The 228-nt window shown below is 41.2% G+C and overlaps 1 protein-coding gene across 1 annotated transcript in view; it reads left to right on the top strand.

Moving 5' to 3' along the window:
• Window positions 1–228, top strand: part of LOC119591518 (GTPase HRas) — a gene marked incomplete in the record, with an annotated part of 13,260 nt that overhangs the window by 12,406 nt on the left and 626 nt on the right. Inside the window, 1 exon segment of the mRNA XM_037940267.1 lies at window positions 47–228. Within this exon segment, the coding sequence (XP_037796195.1) occupies window positions 47–112 (66 nt within the window).

The following is a 228-nucleotide window of genomic DNA, read 5'->3' as shown; positions in this document are numbered from 1 at the left end:
ATCAAGATCCGAGCTTATAAACTGATTGCTTCTAATATCTTTCCAGAGGGAACGTCGTGGGAAGGTTAGGATCGGAAGTAGGAACAGCAAGAGGAAGTGCATTGTGTTCTAGGAGGACTGTGTGTTGTGTAGACTAAATAAGCCTAATGGCATTAAACCTATTTGTTTCCGTAACTGTCATGAAAGTTAACTTCATGCCAGTGCCATTTGACAACTAAATTCTGCCAC

Source organism: Penaeus monodon, chromosome 28, assembly GCF_015228065.2.
Source record: "Penaeus monodon isolate SGIC_2016 chromosome 28, NSTDA_Pmon_1, whole genome shotgun sequence".
NCBI lineage: Eukaryota > Metazoa > Arthropoda > Malacostraca > Decapoda > Penaeidae > Penaeus > Penaeus monodon.
Note: the sequence above shows the minus strand (reverse complement) of the source record. Positions and strands in the feature narration are given on the sequence as shown.